At 44.0% G+C, this 22,410-nt stretch overlaps 1 protein-coding gene across 2 annotated transcripts in view; it reads right to left on the reverse strand.

Moving 5' to 3' along the window:
- LOC135541868 (uncharacterized) overlaps nucleotides 1-22,410 on the reverse strand; it is an 88,233-nt gene that overhangs the window by 54,326 nt on the left and 11,497 nt on the right. For both annotated transcript variants that reach the window (XM_064968323.1, XM_064968322.1), the window contains exons 9-27: nucleotides 15,888-16,064; nucleotides 15,481-15,563; nucleotides 15,146-15,194; nucleotides 14,903-14,992; nucleotides 14,601-14,702; nucleotides 5,042-5,113; nucleotides 4,806-4,892; nucleotides 4,473-4,622; nucleotides 4,123-4,242; nucleotides 3,867-4,043; nucleotides 3,420-3,505; nucleotides 3,154-3,202; nucleotides 2,900-2,989; nucleotides 1,966-2,061; nucleotides 1,708-1,779; nucleotides 1,018-1,104; nucleotides 772-918; nucleotides 521-630; nucleotides 168-357 (exon numbers count right to left, since the gene is read on the reverse strand). In XM_064968323.1, the coding sequence (XP_064824395.1) occupies nucleotides 168-357; nucleotides 521-630; nucleotides 772-918; nucleotides 1,018-1,104; nucleotides 1,708-1,779; nucleotides 1,966-2,061; nucleotides 2,900-2,989; nucleotides 3,154-3,202; nucleotides 3,420-3,505; nucleotides 3,867-4,043; nucleotides 4,123-4,242; nucleotides 4,473-4,622; nucleotides 4,806-4,892; nucleotides 5,042-5,113; nucleotides 14,601-14,702; nucleotides 14,903-14,992; nucleotides 15,146-15,194; nucleotides 15,481-15,563; nucleotides 15,888-16,064 (2,034 nt within the window). The remainder of the gene's footprint in view (nucleotides 1-167; nucleotides 358-520; nucleotides 631-771; nucleotides 919-1,017; nucleotides 1,105-1,707; nucleotides 1,780-1,965; nucleotides 2,062-2,899; nucleotides 2,990-3,153; nucleotides 3,203-3,419; nucleotides 3,506-3,866; nucleotides 4,044-4,122; nucleotides 4,243-4,472; nucleotides 4,623-4,805; nucleotides 4,893-5,041; nucleotides 5,114-14,600; nucleotides 14,703-14,902; nucleotides 14,993-15,145; nucleotides 15,195-15,480; nucleotides 15,564-15,887; nucleotides 16,065-22,410) is intronic.

A 22,410-nucleotide genomic window follows, 5' to 3' on the forward strand; every position in this document is an offset into this window, starting at 1 on the left:
ATGTTTGTTTATTCCATGTGTAACTCTGTGTTGTTTGTGTCGCACTGCTTTGCTTTATCTTGGCCAGGTCGCAGTTGTAAATGAGAACTTGTTCTTAACTGGCCTATCTGGTTAAATAAAGGTGAAATAAATTAAATTAAATAAAACACTGGCACACTGCTTCTCACCTCAGAGCCAAAGCTGGGCTCAGGGTTGGTGTGTGTTGGGAGTGTTCCAGGAAGACAGGGTTCCTCAGTGACCTCCTCAGGTACCATCTCAGTAACTGTTACCCTCTTAGCCTCCTCTGGCTCTGATACTGGTGCTGGGATAGAGGAAGGGCTGGGGGATGGAGCACTGGGAGTGTCCACTGAAATACACCTGAGCAGACATGGTGGAAGAACAGAGAAATTGGTTAATCTTGTGTGTGTGTGTGTGTGTGTGTGTGTGTGTGTGTGTGTGTGTGTGTGTGTGTGTGTGTGTGTGTGTGTGTGTGTGTGTGTGTGTGTGTGTGTGTATATTAGTACACCCTCATTTGTTCTACCTCTGCTGCACTGTGTCTCTCTCCAGTATCTGTTCAGCAGTAGAGGTGGCTCGAGCTCTGGGTTGATCTGCCCTATCCACATCAATCTCACACTTCTTGGGACACAGCACCTGTAGAAGAACAACACATTCAATAACGCCACCATACAACCTTATTACAAAACATCATGTATTGAATCAATACGTCTATAGTGCCTCCTACTGGTTAAGATAGTGTTTCTAAAGTACTGTAAGTGCAAGAGTGTGTCTCACCTTCAGTTCAGCCCTCAGTAGAATCTGACTATCAGGTGAGGCTCCATCCAGACTCAGCCACTGATCCAGGACCAGATCTGGTTCTGACAGCAGCTCTCTGACTGGTACCACCAGAGAACCAATAGGCAAGGTCCAACTGTGAGACAACTAGTATAAGAGAAAATGCAAGAAGGATAGATGACACCCTTTTATAAAAGCACACATCTTTAATTAAGCTCTTATCTAAAAAGTAACATACACACTCACCTTCACTATGAGGATCTCCTCTCTGGGGTCATGAACCAGGAAGTAAAAAGCCTCGTCCCACTGGGGTGAGATGGTGCGATCACACACCTTAAAAGACATAGAAAGGAGGCATGAGCTGTAATTCACTGACATAGAGATATTTACTGGAAAGGAGCAGGATTATAAGTCTTATTTTGGTGACAATCATTGATGCTTGGCTGCCGTTTGACAAATACAAATAATCTAATCATGTAGACTAGCCTACCCGCACTGTATCTGCAATCTGTTGGCTACAGCACACTTGCCAAAACCAGAGTGGGTACACTAGCTATATAACGGCAAATAATTGGGTGAAAAAACCATCAGTAGAGTTGAAAATGCGATGGAAACCCATTTAACCTTTTTTGGTACATGGGATTTTAACTGCAAAAGGTATTTTGTGTAATTGATGATTACTTGGGTGCTGCCAGCTTTGGGCAGGATTAAAATAAATAATCCCAACCCAATGAAAACTGTTACGATATCCTTAATTCCGTGACATAGCATTTTTTCCCTATCATCTCACAAATCTCTTTTTTGGACGAGACTGACTTTATGAACAAAACGTTTTATTTACACTTTGTAGTCAAAAAGAATACTTGCTTTTTAGGGGTTTTACAGTGTCATATGTCAATTTTAAATGGGACATATTGCATGAGTTATCTATCTCACCGTCGTTTTATGGGAGGTCCCTCCCACAACAAGTTCAGCTCCCACTTTTGGCTCCTTCCCACTTTTCTTCAGCTAGAAACACACCACAATAAACAAACACACACACACAAACTAGATGTGCACAAAAATAAACACCGTATTCATATGCAAAATAGAATGAGTCTTCTAAACATAACAAACATAACATCATTATCATAAGCCCTGCACACAAAGTCATGAGATCCCTTCCAAACGGAGAAAGAGGTAAATTAGACGCACGGGTAGGCCGTCAGCCCTCTCCACAAACACAAACAGTAGAGCCATGGATGGAAAGGCTTTGTTGTGGTAAGACTGCCTGGACTGAAACTGGAACACCTGAGGGAAATGTAAACAGGTCAGTGGGACTGTATGGCACTGTGTTTCAGGATGCATTACTCTACTGTTTCTACTGCCTATTATACTGAACAAAAACACAACATGCAAAAATTTCAAAAATTGTACTGAGTTACAGTTCATATAAGGAAATCATTCAATTGAAATAAATTAATTAGGCCCTAATCTATCGATTGCACGTGACTTGGCAGGGGTGCAGTGATGGGAGGGCATGGTAAAGCATAGGATGGATGGATTATCTTAAATTTATCTATAAATTTTGTACACAAAATTTGAGAGAAATAAGCTGGAACATTTCTGGGATCTTTTATTTCAGCTCATGAAACATGAGACCAATGCTTTACATGTTGCGTTCATATTTTTGTTCAGTGTATATTGTTATGGTTTGTACTCAGGTATCATTTGCACAACAGATTCTATGATCCCAACATGATCTCCTTAATAACTCATAAATTACAGTGCATTTGGAAAGTATTCAGACCCCTTGACTTTTTCCACATTTTGTTACGTTACAGCCTTATTCTAAAATTGATTAAATTGTTTTTTTCTCCCCTCATCAATCTACACACATTATATAGCAAAAATGTCAAAAAACCTGTTTTCCCTTTGTCATTATGGGGTAGTGTGTGTAGATTGATGAAAACAAGAACAAATATTAAATCAATTTTACAAAAAGGCTGTAACAAAGAAAAAAACTGAAAAGGGGAAAGGGTCTGAATACTTTCCGAATGCACTGTATGTGTATAAGGATATATTACTCTACTGTTTAATACTGCAAATATTTGGGGGATGAATTTAAAACTGGAAGAATAGGACTGACCTGATCCAGTCTGTCTGGTTGTGATACTGTTGGTACCCACTCCAGTACCAGGTGAAGGCGACCTGACTTCACATCATTCAGAGTGTACAACTGGAAAAGAGAGACAACAACTCACAGTGTAGCCTACCATTGAAACAGGGTAATTAAAAAGCTTTCACATAGGATGGTAAAGTTCACCATTCAGTGCAGTGACTGGTTTGTTTAAATTAGAGTATGAAGCCATGTCAACTCCCATGCAGGCAGGTAGATCTCACCTGGTCAGTGTATTGAGAGGTGATGATATCCTTCAGACTGATCTTCAACCTGTAACAGTACATCACTATCAGAGAACAAACTACTTAGAGAGCCAGCTACTGTACAAATACATGTAATATGGAGCAAAAATACATCTATGGGAGTAGTTACATGTCCCTGCCATAGAAATCTATCTAATTCCCAGAGACTGTTTGCATCCCAAATGGCACCCTAAAGTAGTGCACTATATATAGACTAGAATGCCATTGGGTCACAGCCTGCATACCTTCCCATGAAGTCATCCTTCATGTCCATGTCCTTATCAAACAGCTCTACATGCAGCTCCTGGCCAGGCAGTGTGGTCAGAACCACCTGGGAGACAACACAACAACAGCTTCAGTAAGGGCAGTATTCTACATACTAACACTGGAAACACACAGGGAAACACTGACATTTTTAGGTCACCTAATATTTTCCTCAAAATAATAGACAAGTCCTCAGTTTAAGCCTGCTGTCCTGGTTGTTGAGCACTCGTTCTATGGTTCTACTGTTTACTGAAGTGCAGAGACCTCCTTGGACTCATTATTACCCTACAGTGGCATGAGTGTCCGTTTGGAACAATGGCTTTATTTGTTTTGTTAAAAATATCTGATTTGAAATTAAGATTATATTTAACAAGATTTTATTTATTGGCTCGACCAAATAAAATCATGGCAACTATGTAATATCCTACCTCATACATCTCGTTCCAGGTGGGGTTGAGGTTCCTATTGATGACCCGGCTTTCAAAGGTCTCACCCCCAATGTTGATCTTGACATAGGGGTCACTCTTGCCCTTCACCACGCCCCCCATCATATTGTCCTTGGGAACCAGATTTTGGCCCTCTAGAAGGTGGATTCTCAGCACCCCCTAAAACAACAAAACACTTTACTTTATCACAGACTCACATTCTTCAACATTGCTATCTCATAAACATGGCCTTATTTACCTCTGTGGCAAAGCTGGGGTCTGGGGAGGTCTGTTGGGGGCGTATCTTTGAGAGACCTGCTGATAGGTTGGCTGCTTCTGTAGAGGAAGTGGGGATGTTTTCCTCATCTAACCATAACACCTGAAAAGAAAGAAAGAAAGAGAGAAAGAAAGATAGAAAGAGAAAGAAAGAAAGAGAGAGAGAGAGTGAGAGAGAGAGAGAGAAAAAAGAAAGAAAAAAAGAAAGAAAGAGAAAGAAAGAAAAAGAATGAGATAGATAGAATAATACAATACACAGGCCAAACTGAGCAGTTTGTTTTTAGATGTGCAGCAACCTGTAGGTTGGGATTGAGAGGAGGTACCAGTACTTACCCTGAGTACAGTGTTGATGTAGATGCGGCTGGCAGGGCCAGATTTGTCTAGCTGGAACCACTGGTCCAGAGACAGGTTGGGGCTGGACAGCAGACGGGACAGAGGGATGGACAGACTACCTAGTGTCTGTATCCGGTCATTGTCCTTCACCTGCGACAAACATGGGAGGATAGTGAGAATGTTGAGTGAAGAATACACACAGAGAAAAGAGACTGTGGTCATTGAACAGAATGTTATGTGAAAAAAAACAGACAAATGCAGCATTCATTAAATGAACATGATGACAAATGGGTGCAGAACATGTTATCCAATGGAGTTAGAATGTCAAGATACCTGAATGTCTATTGACTGCTTGTGTGGATCTGGGATAAAGAAGGTGAAGGCATCCTCCCATTTTGGGTTGATGGTCGTCCAACAGGTCTAAAAGCAGCGTGAAGGAAAATTGAGAGAGTGAAATAGGAGGGAGTTTGACTTCAAAGCAAAGATAGTCTACTACTGCGGTACCACTGTTTGGTCATTTTCTCCACTATAGGAGCTGAATGGAATAAGTCAAGCTCTGGTAGTCTTACCCTGCTCTCTCGGGTGATGTCCTGTACAGACAACTGCACCATGGGACTAGGTTCTTTATTGCCCTTCTTCATCTAAAACACAAACATAGAAACACACGTTGAAATATAAGGCAAACACAAACAACCAACATTAACAACACCACGAGGGGGTTTGTTCCGGCCCAGCGCTAACACAACCAATTAGTGTGGCGCGATTAACCAACATTTCATTTTTTTCCCAGTTATTAAAAAAATTACTTGACTGACGTCGGTTCAATTACTTGAATTCCCTTATATAAACACGTTTTATTATTTATTCACCTTTATTTAACCAGGTAAGCTAGTTGAGAACATTTACAACTGCGACCTGGCCAAGATAAAGCAAAGCAGTGCGACAGAAACAACAACACAGAGCTACACATGGAATAAACAAGCGTACAGTCAATAACACAATAGAAAAAAATAAAGTCTATATACAGTGTGTGCAAATGGCATGAGGAGGTATGACAATAAATAGGCCATAGTAGCAAAGTAATTACAATTTAGCAGATTAACACTGGAGTGATAGAGGAGCAGATGATGATGAGCAGATGATGGTGTGTAAGTAGTGATACTGTAAGTAGTGACAAACAATACAGCATCAAGACACTATCATACATGTATCAGTCTTTCCGCAACAGAGCCATCCTTATGTGTGCGTGTGCATAATAGTGATATAAAATATGTCATAGTTTCCTTTTTCATGATCACAATTTTGTGAAACCCGAACCCTCCAAGATCCCCCCAATAGCTGTCCCTCAACCATTCGAGACCCCTCCCACAGTTCCCTCCCAGAATGATTTAAAAAAAAATCATAATAATTCCATTCCCCACCCCCAAGAACCCCCCAATGCACAAACAACCAAGAGAATGAACTAAAGATTTAAAAAAAGGAAAAGACAGAAGAACAAACAACAATGCAAAAAAATGACAAAATAGATAGTACATTTAAAACAAAGGACATCAAGAACAACTGAAATCATAACAGCAATGCCTACTTTATATATTTGTGTGCATGTCTGGCACTACTACATGTATGTGTGTGTTCTTGTATATTTTTATTTGAATGAGAGTGTGTATATGCATGTGTACAAACACCTGCACGGCATCAGCCTCAGGCAAACCCAGCATTAGTTGTAAAAACACCACGACTTAAGTGTCATTCAAATGTACTTCCATTATGTTTTATTTTGATTTTTTTCCACTTTATCTTTTGTCCATCATTCTCTCTCACACACAGCAACTCCACTCCCACTTGTCTCCAATTCCACAGACCAACCCTCAGCTTCCCTCAGCCCATCCCATCTATCTCTGCTGGCCACCCACTTCGTGTTTCTACGCAACACATATCTTTCAACTATGCTGTGATGTTTAACGTGCAATTTCAATCTATCTAATCAAATCTACAGATTGCGTGTTGAAGTTAAATACTTTTACTTAAAGTATTAGTATATTAGTAATTGACTGACCCGGTCTCTCCAGATCTCCTAACAGTACTATTTCTAGGATCAATTTTAGATCAATGCTATGTATTTTCAGCCATTCCTGAACCTGAGACCAGAAACAGGCTACCTGAGGACAATACCAAAATAAATGCTCTATTGATTCTGTATCCTCACATCAAAATCTGCAGAGCTTCGATGATTTCATGCCCCAAATATTCAAAATTTTGTTGGTGGCAAGAATTATATACAATAATTTTAGCTGAAAAGCACAAAGTCTTGAATCTTGCGTTGTTTTATACAGTGGGGCAAAAAAAGTATTTCTGCAAGTTCTCTCCCACTTAAAAAGATGAGAGAGGCCTGTAATTTTCATTATAGGTACACTTCAACTATGACAGACAAAATGAGAAAAAAAATCCAGAAAATCACATTGTAGGATTTTGAATGATTTTTAATTAATTTATTTGCAAATTATGGAAAATTAAGTATTTGGTTTATCTCAATACTTTGTTATATACCCTTTGTTGGCAATGACAGAGGTCAAACATTTTCTGTAAGTCTTTACAAGGTTTTCACACACTGTTGCTGGTATTTTGGCCCATTCCTCCATGCAGATCTCCTCTAGAGCAGTGGTGTTTTGGGGCTGTTGCTGGGCAACACAGACTTTCAACTCCCTCCAAAGATTTTCTATGGGGTTGAGATCTGGGGACTGGCTAGGCCACTCCAGGACCTAGAAATGCTTCTTAGGAAGCCTCTCCTTCGTTGCCCGGGCGGTGTGTTTGGGATCATTGTCATGCTGAAAGACCCAGCCACGTTTCATCTTCAATGCCCTTGCTGATGGTAGGCTTTGTTACTTTGGTCCCAGCTCTCTGTAGGTCATTCACTAGGTACCCCCGTGTGGTTCTGGGTCTACAATTTTGTTTCTGGTGTCCTTTGACAGCTCTTTGGTCTTGGTCATAGTGGAGTTTGGAGTGTGACTGTTTGAGGTTGTGGACAGGTGTCTTTTGTACTGATAACAAGTTCAAACAGGTGCCATTAATACAGGTAACGAGTGGAGGACAGAGGAGCTGTAACGGCGTTCTTCGTTTGTCGCAAGAAAGTCGGAACGAAATGCAGCGTGTTGGTTACTCATTACTTTAATGAAACAAATGACGATACATGAAATAACTATAAAATACAAAAACAACAAACGGAACGTGAAAAACCTATACAGCCTGTCTGGTGAACACTAACACAGAGACAGGAACAATCACCCACGAAATACAAAGTGAAACCCAGGCTACCTAAATACGGTTCCCAATCAGAGACAACGAGAATCACCTGACTCTGATTGAGAACCGCCTCAGGCAGCCAAACCTATGCAACACACACCCCTAATCAGCCACAATCCCAATAACTAAAAAAGCCCACTAAGAAATACAACAAACATAAACCCATGTCACACCCTGGCCTGACCAACTAATTAACTAAAACACAAAATACTAAGACCAAGGCGTGACAGAACCTCCCCCCCCTAAGGTGCGGACTCCCGAACGCACCTCAAAACCACAGGGAGGGTCCGGGTGGGCGTCTGTCCATGGTGGCGGTTCCGGCTCGGGACGTGGACCCCACTCCATAAATGTTATAGTTCGTCCCCTTCGCGTCCTGGGATGATCCACCCTCGCCGCCGACCATGGCCGAATAGTCCTCACCCAGAACCCCACTGAACTGAGGAGCAGCTCGTGGCTGAGGGGCAGCTCGGGACTGAGGCAGCTCGGGACTGAGGGGCAGCTCGGGACTGAGGGGCAGCTCGGGACTGAGGGGCAGCCCAGTACTGAGAGGAAGCCCAGTACTGAGAGGAAGCCCAGTACTGAGAAGAAGCCCAGTACTGAGATGAAGCCCAGCCAGGCAGTTGAATCCGGCAGATCCTGGCTGACTGGCGGATCTGGAAGAGTCTGGTTGACTGGCAGATCTGGAAGAGTCTGCTTGACTGGCAGATCTGGAAGAGTCTGGCTGAATGGCAGATCTGGAAGAGTCTGGCTGTCTGGCAGATCTGGAAGAGTCTGGCTGACTGGCAGATCTGGAAGAGTCTGGCTGACTGGCAGACCTGGAAGAGTCTGGCTGACTGGCAGATCTGGAAGAGTCTGGCTGACTGGCAGATCTGGAAGAGTCTGGCTGACTGGCAGATCCTGGCAGACTGACGGCTCTGGCTGCTTCATGCTGACTGACAGCTCTGGCTGCTCCATGCTGACTGACGGCTCTGGCTGCTCCATGCAGATTGACAGCTCTGGCGGCTTCTTGCAGACTGACAGCTCTGACTGTTCCATGCAGACTGGCAACTCCATGCAGACTGGCAACTCCATGCAGACTGGCAGCTCCTTGCAGACTGGCAGCTCCTTGCAGACTGGCAGCTCCTTGCAGACTGGCAGCTCTAGCTGCTCCATGCAGACTGGCAGCTCCTTGCAGACTGGCAGCTCTAGCTGCTCCATGCAGACTAGCAGCTCAGGCTGCTCCGAACAGGCAGGAGGCTCCGACAGGGCAGGAGAGGCGAGGCGCACTGTAGGCCTGATGCGTGGTGCTGGCACTGGTGGTATTGGGCCGAGGACATGCACAGGAAGCCTGGTGCGGGGAGCTGCTACCGGAGGGCTGGGGTGTGGAGGTGGTACTGGATAGACCGGACCGTGCAGGCGCACTGGAGCTCTTGAGCACCGAGCCTGCCCAACCTTACCTGGTTGAATACTCTCGGTTGCCCTGCCAGTGCTGCGAGGTGGAATAGCCCGCAATGGGCTATGTAGGCGAACCGGAGACACCGAGCGCAAGGCTGGTGCCATGTAAGCCGGCCCAAGGAAACGCACTGGGGACCAGATGCGTAGAGCCGGCTTCATGGCATTTGGCTCGACGCTCAATCTAGCCCGGCCGATACGCGGAGCTGAAATATACCGCACCGGGCTATGCACCCGCACTGGGGACACCGTGCGCACCACTGCATAACACGGTGCCTGCCCGGTCTCTCTAGCCCCCCGGTAAGCACAGGGAGTTTGCGCAGGTCTCCTACCTGGCGTAGCCATACTCCCTGATAGCCCCCCCCCCCCAAGAAATTTTTGGGGCTGATTCCCGGGCTTCCATCCACGTCGCCGTGCTGCCTCCTCATACCAGCGCCTCTCCGCTTCAGCCGCTTCTAGTTCCTCCTTGGGGCGGCGATATTCACCAGGCTGAGCCCAGGGTCCTTTTCCGTCCAGTTCCTCCTCCCATGTCCAATTCTCCAAATGGTGTAGCCTCTCCCACTGAAGCTGCTTCTGTTGCCTCTCGTGTAGCTCCTGCCTGTTAACACGCTGCTCGGTCCGTGTGTGGTGGGTGATTCTGTAACGGCGTTCTTCGTTTGTCGCAAGAAAGTCGGAACGAAATGCAGCGTGTTGGTTACTCATTACTTTAATGAAACAAATGACGATACATGAAATAACTATAAAATACAAAAACAACAAACGGAACGTGAAAAACCTATACAGCCTGTCTGGTGAACACTAACACAGAGACAGGAACAATCACCCACGAAATACAAAGTGAAACCCAGGCTACCTAAATACGGTTCCCAATCAGAGACAACGAGAATCACCTGACTCTGATTGAGAACCGCCTCAGGCAGCCAAACCTATGCAACACACACCCCTAATCAGCCACAATCCCAATAACTAAAAAACCCCACTAAGAAATACAACAAACATAAACCCATGTCACACCCTGGCCTGACCAACTAATTAACTAAAACACAAAATACTAAGACCAAGGCGTGACAGGAGCCTCTTAAAGAATAAGTTACAGGTCTGTGAGAGCTAGAAATCTTGCTTGTTTGGAGGTGACCAAATACTTATTTTCTACCATAATTTGCAAATAAATTCATTAAAAATCCTACAATGTGATTTTCTGGATTTTTTACCCTCATTTTGTCTGTCATAGTTGAAGTGTACCTATGATGAGACTTACAGGCCTCTCTCATCTTTTTAAGTGGGAGAACTTGTACAATTGGTGGCTGACTAAATACTTTTTTGCCCCACTGTATATCAACTCATACACCCTGTACCATGGAATCGGTACATCAAAAATCGCTTAAACTATTGTTTTGCACAGTTGTCAACATCCTGGTCCTCAAATGAAACTGGTATACTTTCCTATTTATGCTATTTTTATTCCTCCGCCAGTTTTGATCCTTTATATTGGGCAGACAGACCAGTTTCCTACCTCTTCCCGCTACCACCCGCCTCCTCCATTTTTGGGGAAATGCTGTAATCAATTGGTTGTACTCTTGGATTGAGCAGACCTTCCCGTACAATTCTGATAACTCCATGAAGGACATAATTCTACCATTACGATTTACAATATAATTTAAGAACAAAATACCCTTTTCAAACATCTTTCCCATAAATACAGGTATTTTATCAACCAGCACATTTGAGTTCAGCCATAATATTTGTTCTATCTTTCAGGGGGATGAAATTGAAATTGTAGCCAGCTCTGGAATGCTTGTTTGAAAAAGACAGATACTTTGAAAAAAGTATAATTTTTCAATGAATCGAAAATTAGACATGGCAATCTGCACAAAGGCAAAAAGGCCATTTTTAAACAATGGATGAGCTTTTCTTATTATTCTACTTGAGAACCATTTAAGGTTCAAATAAAACTTTTGAATGAGTGAAGCTTTTAGAGAAAGGTTTAATATTTAATAATCTCAACCCACCCTATTCATATTCATTATATAGATACGCACACTTTATTTTGTCTGGTTTAGTGTCCTAGATAAAGCGAAATATCTTTTGCTCGTATGATTTCAAAAACGAATCATCAGGAGTAGGCAGCGCCATAAGTAAATTACTAAACTGAGATATGACTAAGGAGTTGATCAGGGCAATTTTTCCATAAATAGACAGGTATTTACCTCTCCATGGTTGCAGGATCTTGTCTATTTTTACAAGTTTTCTATTGAAATTCATTGTAGAGAGCTTATTTATATATTTTGTGATATGAATACCAAGTATGTCTACTTCACCATCAGCCCACTTTATAGGTAAACTGCACTCTAATGTAAAAGTTACATTTTTTTAACGATCCAATACCTAATATTGTACACTTATTATAATTAGGTTTTAGTCCAGAAAGTACAGAAAAGTTATCTAGATCTTCAATGAGACATTGCAGGGATCTAGCTTGTGGACTTAACATAAAACTTGAGTCATCGGCATACATGGACACCTTTGTTTTTAAGCCTTGGATTTCTAATCCTCTAATGTTGTTATTGGATCTGATTTTAATAGCTAGCATTTCGATGGCCATAACGAATAGATATGGTGACAGCAGTAACCCTTATTTAACTCCTCTTGACAATTCAAAACTCTCTGAGAAGTAGCCGTTATTTACTATTTTACACCTGGGGTTGCTATACATTATTTTTACCCATTTTATAAGAGAATTACCAAAATTGAAAAAATCCAGGCATTTAAAAAAAAATCCAGTCTTACTTTATCAAATGCCTTTTCAAAATCCGCTATAAATACCATTCCTGGCTTCTTAGATGTTTCATGATGTTCTATTATTTCTAGTAGTTGTCGTATATTATCTCCAATGTATCGTCCATGTAAAAAACCTGTCTGATCCGGATGAACAATACCTGGTAAAACCCTTTTAATTCTGAGTGCTATACATTTTGCTAGTATTTTTGCATCACAACATTGAAGTGTAAGGGGCCTCCAGTTTTTTAGATCGACCGGGTCTTTATATTTGCCATCTGGGTCTTGTTTTAATAATAGAGAAATCAGACCTTCCTGCTGAGTACCTGACAGACTCCCATTTTTATAAGAGATGTCATAACAATCTAACAATGGAGCTTTTAGTATATAAACAAACAGATTTAATAGCCTCAAAGTTCTTCCTCTGTAATTTGGCCTTCGCACTGATCTTTCTGTACATTTGTTAATTTTCCATTTTTAAAAAATTATTTGGAAAGAATTCCTTGCCTGATATAATTAGCTTCCTCTTTTAAAATATCATTTGGAGAATCATAGATGACTCCATCTTCAGTTACGAGTTTCTGAACGAGTCTGTAATACCTACATGTTTCAAGCAGACCACCATAGTCCCTATGCCCAAGGAAGTGAAGGTAACCTGCCTAAATGACTATGTGGCACTCACGTCGGTAGCCATGAAGTGCTATGAAAGGCTGGTCATGGTTCACATCAACAGCATCCTCCCGGACACCCTAGACCCACTCCAATTCGCATCCCGCCCCAACAGATCCACAGATGACGCAATTGCACTCCACACCGCTATTTCTCACCTGGATAAAAGGATAACCTATGTGAGAATGCTGTTCATTGACTACAGCTCAGCGTTCAACACCATAGTGCCCACGAAGCTCATCACTAAGCTAAGGACTCTGGGACTAAACACCTCCCTCTGTAACTGGATCCTGGACTTCCTGACGGGCCGACCCCAGGTGGTAAGAGTAGGCAACAACATGTCTGCCATGCTGATCATTAACACTGGGGCCCCTCAGGGGAGTGTACTTAGTCCCCTCCTGTATTCCCTGTTCACCCACGAATGCATGGTCAAACACGACTCCAACACCATCATTAAGTTTGCTGACGACACAACAGTGGTAGGGCTGATCACTGACAAAAATGAGAAGGCCTATAGGGAGGAGGTCAGAGAACTGGCAGTGTGGTGCCAGGACAACAACCTCTCTCTCCCTCAATGTGAGCAAGACAAAGGAGCTGATCATGGACTACAGGGTAAGGCGGGCCGAACATGCCCCCATTAACATCGACGGGGCTGAAGTGGAGCGGTTGAGAGTTTCAAGTTCCTTGGTGTCCACATCACCAACAAACTATCATGGTCCAAACATACTAAGACAGTCGTGAAGAGGGCACGACAAAACCTTTCCCCCCTCAGGAGACTGAAAAGATTTGGCATGGCTCCCCCAGATCCTCAAAAGGTTCTACAGCTGCACCATCGAGAACATACTGACCAGATGCATCACCACCTGGTATGGCAACTGCTAGGAATCTGACCATAAGGCGCTACAGAGGGTAGTGCGAACGGCCCAGTACCTCACTGGGGCCAAGCTTCCTGCCCTCCAGGACCTATAAAATAGGCGGTGTCAGATGAAAGCCCATAAAATTGTCAGAGACTCCAGTCCCCAAGTTAGATTGTTTTCACTGCTACTGCACAGCAAGCTGTACCGGATGGCTGGCCAAGTCTAGGACCAAAAGGCTCCTCAACAGCTTCCACCCCCAAGCCATAAGACTGCTGAACAATTCATAAAATCGCCACCGGAATATTTACATTGACCCCCCCCCCCCCTTTGTACACTGCTGCTACTCGCTGTTTGTTTGTTACCTATGCATAGTCACTTCGCCCCCACCTACATGTACAGATGACCTCAACTAGCCTGTACCCCTGCACACTGACTCGGTACCGGTGCCCCCTGTATATAGCATCGTTAATGTTATTCTTATTGTGTTACTTTTTATTTTTATTAACTGTTGGTTAAGGGCTTGTAAGTTAGCATTTCACAGTAAAGTCTGCAAGTTATTGTATTCGGCACATATGGCAAATAAAGTTTGATATGATTTAATTTGGTTTGTAACAAAAGCCTGCACACTCTGTAGTGCTACAGAGCTAGGATTGGTAACCACTGCCATAGATGTTGCATGGCAACCACCGAAAAACGGTATAGATATCAAAGCCGTCCTGACGCACAGAGGAAACAACAGAGCTGTGTGCAAACAGTTTCAGGAAGTCTAAAGCTGAACACACCACCACTATGGCTGTTGTTCTCGCCCCTCACCTGCCATTCACTCCCCTTAACAAATCAAATAGGACTGGGTATGTGAAAGCAACATGGCAGAAACTCCACCTAGCCTACCTGAAAGGTAGGTGGAGATATTCCTTACACCTATCCAATGATCTCAGCTCAGTGACGGGAAGTGAACAAGGGCAGATGGCAGGGAACAACTCTGTAACAAGAACCCTAACGACAGTTACAGCTGTACCCTAGCAAAGCCACAGACAGGAAGTAGCTTTGGGCTGAGACAGGAGGGGGGAGAGGTTGATGAGGTGTGGTGACTCACAGGAAGGGCTTCAGCCTTGTCCAGATACACTGCCAAGATAGCTGCCGAAGGGGGGTCAGAAGTCTTACTGGACACCGTCATGCTCTCGTTCCTCTGAAGAACCTGGGGGAGGAGTGGAGAGGGAGAAGGGAAGAGGCACTCAGCTCTAAGCAATGTTCAATCTGCACATTCCTTCACTACGGGCTCACTGCCAGTGTACACAGTCACCACAAAGTTTAACCATACAAGACAGCATGAGCATCAAATTCCTTTCACATTGACTGCGGGAGGAATATTACGATAGGGAGGATATGGATGCAGACCTGTTCCAGTCGCTCCGTACTGGGCAACAAGACCAACCACTCCAGTCTGAAATGGACACGTCCTGACTTGGTTTCTTTCAGGGTGAACCACTAAGAAACAAAGCATAAATATACCGATTGTGATGATAATGTAATGGGGAAAGCATAGACATTACTTCTAAATGGGTGGTGAGTCATCTTGTTAAATTGTTATCTTGTTAAATGTCTAACTTTATCAGAAATTCAATAATACAAATCACTCACTTCATCAACAACTTTGGACTTCTTCACGATACCCAAATCTATCTTGGTTCTGGAGGAAAATGGAAAAAGAGGGAGAGACAAATAGAGAAATAAACAAAAACAGAGAGAAATCAAGACGATGGAGAGAAAAAAAGGAAAGGAGAACCAGTAGTATTTAAGGAAAAGAGGATAACACTACATTTAAAACACTAGGAGACTTTATATCCTTCTCCTTTTGACTCAGTGGTAGGACTATGAGAGGTGAAAGGTCAGGGGAGTCAGTAAAAAAGTGGCAGTGCGGCACACAGAAACCCATGGGCAGGCAGGCAGGCAGGCAGGCAGAGAGATGTAGCTACCTCCCCAGAAAGTCATCATTGTCTGGGTCTTTGTCATAAACCTCCACCTCCAGCTCCTGACCTGGTACTTCATGGACTATGACCTGACACACACACACATGGACATACACAACACCATGAGGACCAAACACAGGACATGAATGAGGAGACAATGTGGCTGTGTACTGTATATGATTACTCAGTTGGCAGTGGATTTCCCTTAATAGACACACACATATAGGGGAATCCCAACTCCGTTACCGGACCAATGCATTCTCTACCAAGTAATGCATTATCTTCCAAAATAAAGGTATGGAAATCAAGACATGCTATTTTCCAACAGTAAATGCAACACTAATATGTAGCAGTGACATTCAATGAAAGAGGAATGAGTGATTTTACAATCCTCCAGCTCCTGGCCCCCTCACCTCATACATCTCTCCCCACTTGGGACAGACAGTGTTGTCCACAACGTGGGAGGTGAAAGTCTGAGGCCCCACCCTACACAGAGCATACGGGTCAGACAACCCTGCTATCACTCCCTTCATGTAGTTGTCCTTAGCTGGCAGGTCATCAGCCTCCAAGAGGTGGATACGGACCACACCCTAAGAGAGAGAGAGAAAGAGAGAGAGAATGAGAAGGGATTCAGAGAGAGAGGGTGCAATGGAGTATTTCAGGAGGGAGGGAGGGACAGTGAGAGGATTGATACTGGTATAAGCTCTATTATGTGAAATGTCTGAATAACTCTGGGTCAGAGTTCATTTATCAAGGAGGTTGACAGTACGCTCAGATAAGATACATAGAGTCTGTGGTCTGAGTAAATGTGTGTGTTTAAGGAGTGTTTGTGGAGAATTTTTGTGGAGAGTTTGTAGATATATTATGTAGATAAATTTCTAGGGGGTAGATCAGCTTTAATATTGCAGATACTGTAGATTGTGGGTTCTATCAAAGTAATTGTTTGCATCATTGCACCAGATGTCGGACATACAACGATACCTTTGTTTTTAAGCCTTAGATTTCTAGCCCCTTGATATTATTGTTGGACCTGATTTTAATAGCTAACATTTCGATGGCCACAATAAATAAAAATCAAATCAAATTTATTTGTCACATACACATGGTTAGCAGATGTTAATGCGAGTGTGGCGAAATGCTTGTGCTTCTAGTTCCGACCATGCAGTAATATCCAACAAGTAATATAACCTAACAATTCTACAACAACTACCTTATACACACAAGTGTAAAGGAATGAATATGAATATGTACATAAAAATATATGAATGAGTGATATATGAATGAGTGATGCCCGAACGGCATAGGCAAGACGCAGTAGATGGTATAGAGTACAGTATATACATGAGATGAGTAATGTAGGGTATGAAAACATTATCTAAAGTGGCATTGTTTAAAGTGGCTAGTGATAAATTGATGACATACATTTTTCCATTATTAAAGTGGCTAGAGTTGAGTCAGTATTTTGGCAGCAGCCACTCAATGTTGGTGATGGCTGTTTAACATTCTGATGGCCTTGAGAAAGAAGCTGTTTTTCAGTCTCTCGGTCCCTGCTTTGATGCACCTGTACTGACCTCGCCTTCTGGATGATAGCGGGGTGAACAGGCAGTGGCTCGGGTGGTTGTTGTCCTTGATGATCTTTTTAGCCTTCCTGTGACATCGGGTGGTGTAGGTGTCCTGGAGGGCAGGTAGTTTGCACTCGGTGATGCGTTGTGCAGACCTCACTACCCTCTGGAGAGCCTTAAGGTAGTGGGCGGAGCAGTTGCCGTACCAGGCGGTGATACAGCCCGACAAGATGCTCTCGATTGTGCATCTGTAAAAGTTTGTGAGTGTTTTTGGTGACAAGCCAAATTTCTTCAGCCTCCTGAGGTTGAAGAGGCGCTGCTGCGCCTTCTTCACCACGCTCTCTGTGTGGGTGGACCATTTCAGTTTGTCTGTGATGTGTACACCGAGGAACTTAAAACTTTCCACCCTCTCCACTACTGTCCCGTCAATGTAGATGTGGGGCTGCTCCCTCTGCTGTTTCCTGAAGTCCACGATCATCTCCTTTGTTTTGTTTACATTGAGTGTGAGGTTATTTTCCTGACACAACACTCCGAGGGCCCTTACCTTCTCCCTGTAGGCCGTCTCTTCGTTGTTGGTAATCAAGCCTACCACTGTAATGTTGTCTGCAAACTTGATGATTGAGTTGGAGGCGTGCATGGCCACACAGTCGCGGGTGAACAGTGAGTACAGGAGAGGGCTGAGAACGCACCCTTGTGGGGACCCAGTGTTGAGGATTTTGGGGGTGGAAATTTGTTACCTACCCTCACCACCTGGGGGCGGCCCGTCAGGAAGTCCAGGACCCAGTTGCACAGGGTGGGGTCGAGACCCAGGGTCTCGAGCTTAATGACGAGTTTAGAGGGTACTATGGTGTTAAATGCTGAGCTGCAATCGATGAATAGCATTCTTACATAGGTATTCATCTTGTCCAGATGGGTTAGGGCAGTGTGCAGTGTGATGGCGATTGCGACCTATTGGGGCGGTAAGCAAATTGGAGTGGGTCTAGGGTTTCAGGTAGGATGGAGGTGATATGGTCCTTGACTAGTCTCTCAAAGCACTTCATGATGACGGAAGTGAGTGCTACAGGGCGGTAGTCATTTAGCTCAGTTACCTTAGCTTTCTTGGGAACAGGAACAATGGTGGCTCTCTTGAAGCATGTGGGAACAGCAGACTGGGATTGAATATGTCCGTAAACACACCAGCCAGCTGGTCTGCGGAAGCTCTGAGAACGCGGCCGGGGATGCCGTCTGGGCCTGCATCCTTGCGAGGGTTAACACGTTTAAATGTTTTACTCACGTTGGCTACAGTGAAGGAGAGCCTGCAGGTTTTGGTAGCGGGCCATGTCAGTGGCACTGTATTGTCCTCAAAGCAAGCAAAAAAGTTGTTTAGTCTGTCTGGGGGCAAGGCATTGTGGTCCACGACGGGGCTGTTTTTTCTTTTGTAGTCCGTGATTGATTGTAGACCCTGCCACATCTCACGTGTCTGAGCCGTTGAATTGCGACTCCGCTTTGTCTCTATACTGACGCTTAGCTTGTTTGATTGCCTTGCGGAGGGAATAGCTACACTTTTTGTATTCGGTCATGTTTCCTGTCACCTTGCCCTGATTAAGAGCAGTGTTTCGCACTTTCAGTTTTGTGCGAATGCTGCCATCAATCCACGGTTTCTGGTTGGGGAATGTTTTAATAGACGCTGTGAGTACAACATCACCGATGCACTTGCTAATAAACTCGCTCACCGAATCAGCGAAATACGTCAATGATGTTGTTCGCCGCAATGCGGAACATACAGTGAATTGCGAAAGTATTCGGCCCCCTTGAACTTTGCGACCTTTTGCCACATTTCAGGCTTCAAACATAAAGATATAAAACTGTATTTTTTTGTGAAGAATCAACAACAGGTGGGACACAATCATGAAGTGGAACGACATTTATTGGATATTTCAAACTTTTTTAACAAATCAAAAACTGAAAAATTGGGCGTGCAAGGGGGCCGAATACTTTCGCAAGGCACTGTATCCCAGTCCACGTGATCGAAGCAATCTTGAAGCATGGAATCCGATTGGTCGGACCAGCGTTGAACAGACCAGAGCGCGGGTGCTTCCTGTTTTAGTTTCTGTCTATGGGCTGGGAGCAACAACATGGAGTCGTGGTCAGCTTTTCTGAAGGGAGGGCGGGGGAGAAGAGCCTTAAATGCGTCGCGGAATTAGAATAACAGTGATCTAGGGTTTTGCCAGCTCTGGTAGCACAATCGCTATGCTGATAGAATTTGGGGAGCCTTATTTTCAGATTAGCCTTGTTAAAATCCCCAGCTACAATAAATGCAGCCTCAGGATATGTGGTTTCCAGTTTGCATAGAGTCGAATGAAGTTCTTTCAGGGCCGCCGATGTGTCTGGTTGTGGGGGAATATACACGACTGTGATTCTGATCGAAGAGAATTCTCTTGGTAGATAATGCGGTCGGCATTTGATTGTGAGGAATTCTAGGTCAGGTGAGCAAAAGGACTTGAGTTCCTGTATGTCGTTATGATCACACCACGACTCGTTAATCATTATTTATTTTATTATTTTATTTCACCTTTATTTAACCAGGTAGGCTAGTTGAGAACAAGTTCTCATTTGCAACTGCGACCTGGCCAAGATAAAGCATAGCAGTGTGAACAGACAACAACACAGAGTGACACATGGAGTAAACAATTAACAAGTCAATAACACAGTAGAAAAAAAGAGAGTCTATATACATTGTGTGCAAAATGCATGAGGAGGTAGGCGAATAATTACAATTTTGCAGATTAACACTGGAGCGATAAATGATCAGATGGTCATGTACAGGTAGAGATATTGGTGTGCAAAAGAGCAGAAAAGTAAATAAATATAAACCTCTATGGGGAAGAGGTAGGTAAAATATGGTGGGCTATTTACAGCTGCAGCGATCGGTTAGCTGCTCAGATAGCAGATGTTTGAAGTTGGTGAGGGAGATAAAAGTCTCCAACTTTAGCGATTTTTGCAATTCGTTCCAGTCACAGGCAGCAGAGAACTGGAATGAAAGGCGACCAAATGAGGTGTTGGCTTTAGGGATGATCAGTGAGATACACCTGCTGGAGCGCGTGCTATGGGTAGGTGTTGCCATCGTGACCAGTGAACTGAGATAAGGCGGAGCTTTACCTAGCATGGACTTGTAGATGACCTGGAGCCAGTGGGTCTGGCAACGAATATGTAGCGAGGGCCAGCCGACTAGAGCATACAGGTCGCAGTGGTGGGTGGTATAAGGTGCTTTAGTAACAAAACGGATGGCACTGTGATAAACTGCATCCAGTTTGCTGAGTAGAGTATTGGAAGCCATTTTGTAGATGACATCGCCGAAGTCGAGGATCGGTAGGATAGTCAGTTTTACTAGGGTAAGTTTGGCGGCATGAGTGAAGGAGGCCTTGTTGCAGAATAGAAAGCCGACTCTAGATTTGATTTTAGATTGGAGATGTTTGATATGAGTCTGGAAGGAGAGTTTACAGTCTAGGCAGTGTTGGGGAATAATCAGAATTAGTTGGGTAACATAGATAGGATGTTTTATTTTCATGATATGCTTATGAGTTATTTCTCATAAGAATGTATTTTGTTGTACTATAGTGGTGGCCATTGGCAGTTATCTGTTCTCTGTAAGGACTAAGTTGCTTGGGCCGCAGAGAGGTCAAGGTGTCATCATGTGTAAACATATATTTTGCTCCACTGTATCTGTGTGCCAGTCACGCCCTACTTTTCCCATCGGGGAGAGGAGGATGGCAGTGTCTGGAATCATTCTATGCTCCCTCTATCTTAACCTATAGCCTCACTCTCCTCTCCGTGAGCTTGTCCAGGATTGGTTGTATTTAGAATTGGTTGTATCTAAATGACAATTTGTTATATATCATAGGGTGGGGGTAATGTCTTGGTACCATTTTGTTCCAAGGACGAAATAAGAGCTTTGTTTAGGAGACAAAACTGAACGATTATTTATAGCCAACTCTGTCTGGCTAGGGGATACTCCTCTCTGAAGTAAAGTCTTTCTTTGTGTAAGTTCCTGGGACCTGTGGATTGTCATGTCGTCTAGGGGGGGGTGGATCTTCGCTATAAAGGATCCCATTTGCCATTATGTTGGGACTCTCAACTTTTCATTAGAGATACTGAACTGTTGAAAGTCAAAATGCTATTGAAATGTGGAAGGGACTCTCAGAGAATTCATTGATAGACACTGAATTGATCTGAGAGTCACAGGGTTGTGATAGAGCTCATATAATTAAAGATGGACTTTGATAACTAACTCTGACTTGTGTGTGTGGTTTGCTCTCATGATTTGGTAAATAGAGGAAATTTCCACGACATTAGACACCTAGGTACTTATAGATGTCCACATATTCTAGGTTGGAACCATCCAGGGTGGTGATGCTAGTCGGGCGTGCGGGTGAAGGCAGCGAACGGTTGAAAAGCATGCATTTGGTTTTACTATCGTTTAAGAGCAGTTGGAGGCCACGGAAGGAGTGTTGTATGGCATTGAAGCTCGTTTGGAGGTTCGATAGCACAGTGTCTAAGGACGGGCCGGAAGTATACAGAATGGTGTCGTCTGCGTAGAGGCGGATCAAGGAATCGCCCGCAGCAAGAGCAACATCATTGATATATACAGAGAAAAGAGTCGGCCCGAGAATTGAACCCTGTGGCACCCCCATAGAGACTGTCAGAGGATCAGACAGCATGCCCTCCGATTTGACACACTGAACTCTGTCTGCAAAGTTGGTGAACCAGTCAAGGCAGTCATCAGAAAAACCGAGGCTACTGAGTCTGCCGATAAGAATATGGTGATTGACAGAGTCGAAAGCCTTGACAAGGTCGATGAAGACGGCTGCACAGTACTGTCTTTTATCGATGGCGGTTATGATATCGTTTAGTACCTTGAGCGTGGCTGAGGTGCACCCGTGACCGGCTCGGAAACCAGATTGCACATCGGAGAAGGTACGGTGGGATTCGAGATGGTCAGTGACCTGTTTGTTGACTTGGTTTTCGAAGACCTTAGATAGGCAGGGCAGGATGGATATAGGTCTGTAACAGTTTGGGTCCAGGGTGTCTCCCCCTTTGAAGAGGGGGATAACTGCAGCAGCTTTCCAATCCTTGGGGATCTCAGACGATATGAAAGAGAGGTTGAACAGGCTGGTAATAGAGGTTGCGACAATGGCGGCGGATAGTTTCAGAAATAGAGGGTCCAGATTGTCAAGACCAGCTGATTTGTACGGGTCCAGGTTTTGCAGCTCTTTCAGAACATCTGCTATCTGGATTTGGGTAAAGGAGAACCTGGAGAGGCTTGGGCGAGTAGCTGCGGGGGGGGGGTGGAGCTGTTGGCCGAGGTTGGAGTAGCCAGGAGGAAGGCATGGCCAGC

This window comes from Oncorhynchus masou, chromosome 6, assembly GCF_036934945.1.
Source record: "Oncorhynchus masou masou isolate Uvic2021 chromosome 6, UVic_Omas_1.1, whole genome shotgun sequence".
Taxonomy (NCBI): Eukaryota; Metazoa; Chordata; class Actinopteri; order Salmoniformes; family Salmonidae; genus Oncorhynchus; species Oncorhynchus masou.